The sequence below is a fragment of the Ceratina calcarata genome, unplaced genomic scaffold, assembly GCF_001652005.2.
Source record: "Ceratina calcarata isolate Rehan_Ccalc_2016 unplaced genomic scaffold, ASM165200v1 scaffold425.2, whole genome shotgun sequence".
Classification (NCBI taxonomy): Eukaryota; Metazoa; Arthropoda; class Insecta; order Hymenoptera; family Apidae; genus Ceratina; species Ceratina calcarata.
In genome coordinates, this window is record NW_017166169.1 from 1 (window position 1) to 325 (window position 325).

Consider the following 325-nt stretch of genomic DNA (forward strand, 5'->3'; position numbering starts at 1 on the left):
GAGTATTGTTCTATAGAATTTGGGATATTTAACACAGCATAATTATGTACATTAAAACACTCTCTGGTAAAAAAATAAACATGTTTTAAGTTCTCCTTTACATATTTCAACACTGAAGTTTTCTACTCATTTACTTGTAATACTAAAAATATCATGAATGTTAATCCTTTTTGTTTAGTATAAAATCTTTGTACATATTATATGCCATTCCCAGCGTTATGAAACCTAACGCTGTGCCTTGAGCTACAACTCTTAATTGTAGAAGGAACACTGAAGGTTTTACTTGTTTCGTTTTCCATTTGTAAGCACCATATGCACATACAGC

The 325-nt window shown here is 30.5% G+C and overlaps 1 protein-coding gene across 1 annotated transcript; it reads right to left on the reverse strand.

Annotated features, from left to right (window-relative positions):
- Positions 1–6: 6 nt before the first annotated feature.
- On the reverse strand, positions 7–319 carry LOC108626656 (HIG1 domain family member 1A, mitochondrial-like; the record flags this gene model as incomplete). Its single annotated transcript, XM_026815010.1, has 1 exon — positions 7–319. A coding segment is annotated over one exon (159 nt), but the record flags the coding sequence as incomplete, so codon positions are not given.
- Between the last annotated feature and the right edge of the window lie 6 nt (positions 320–325).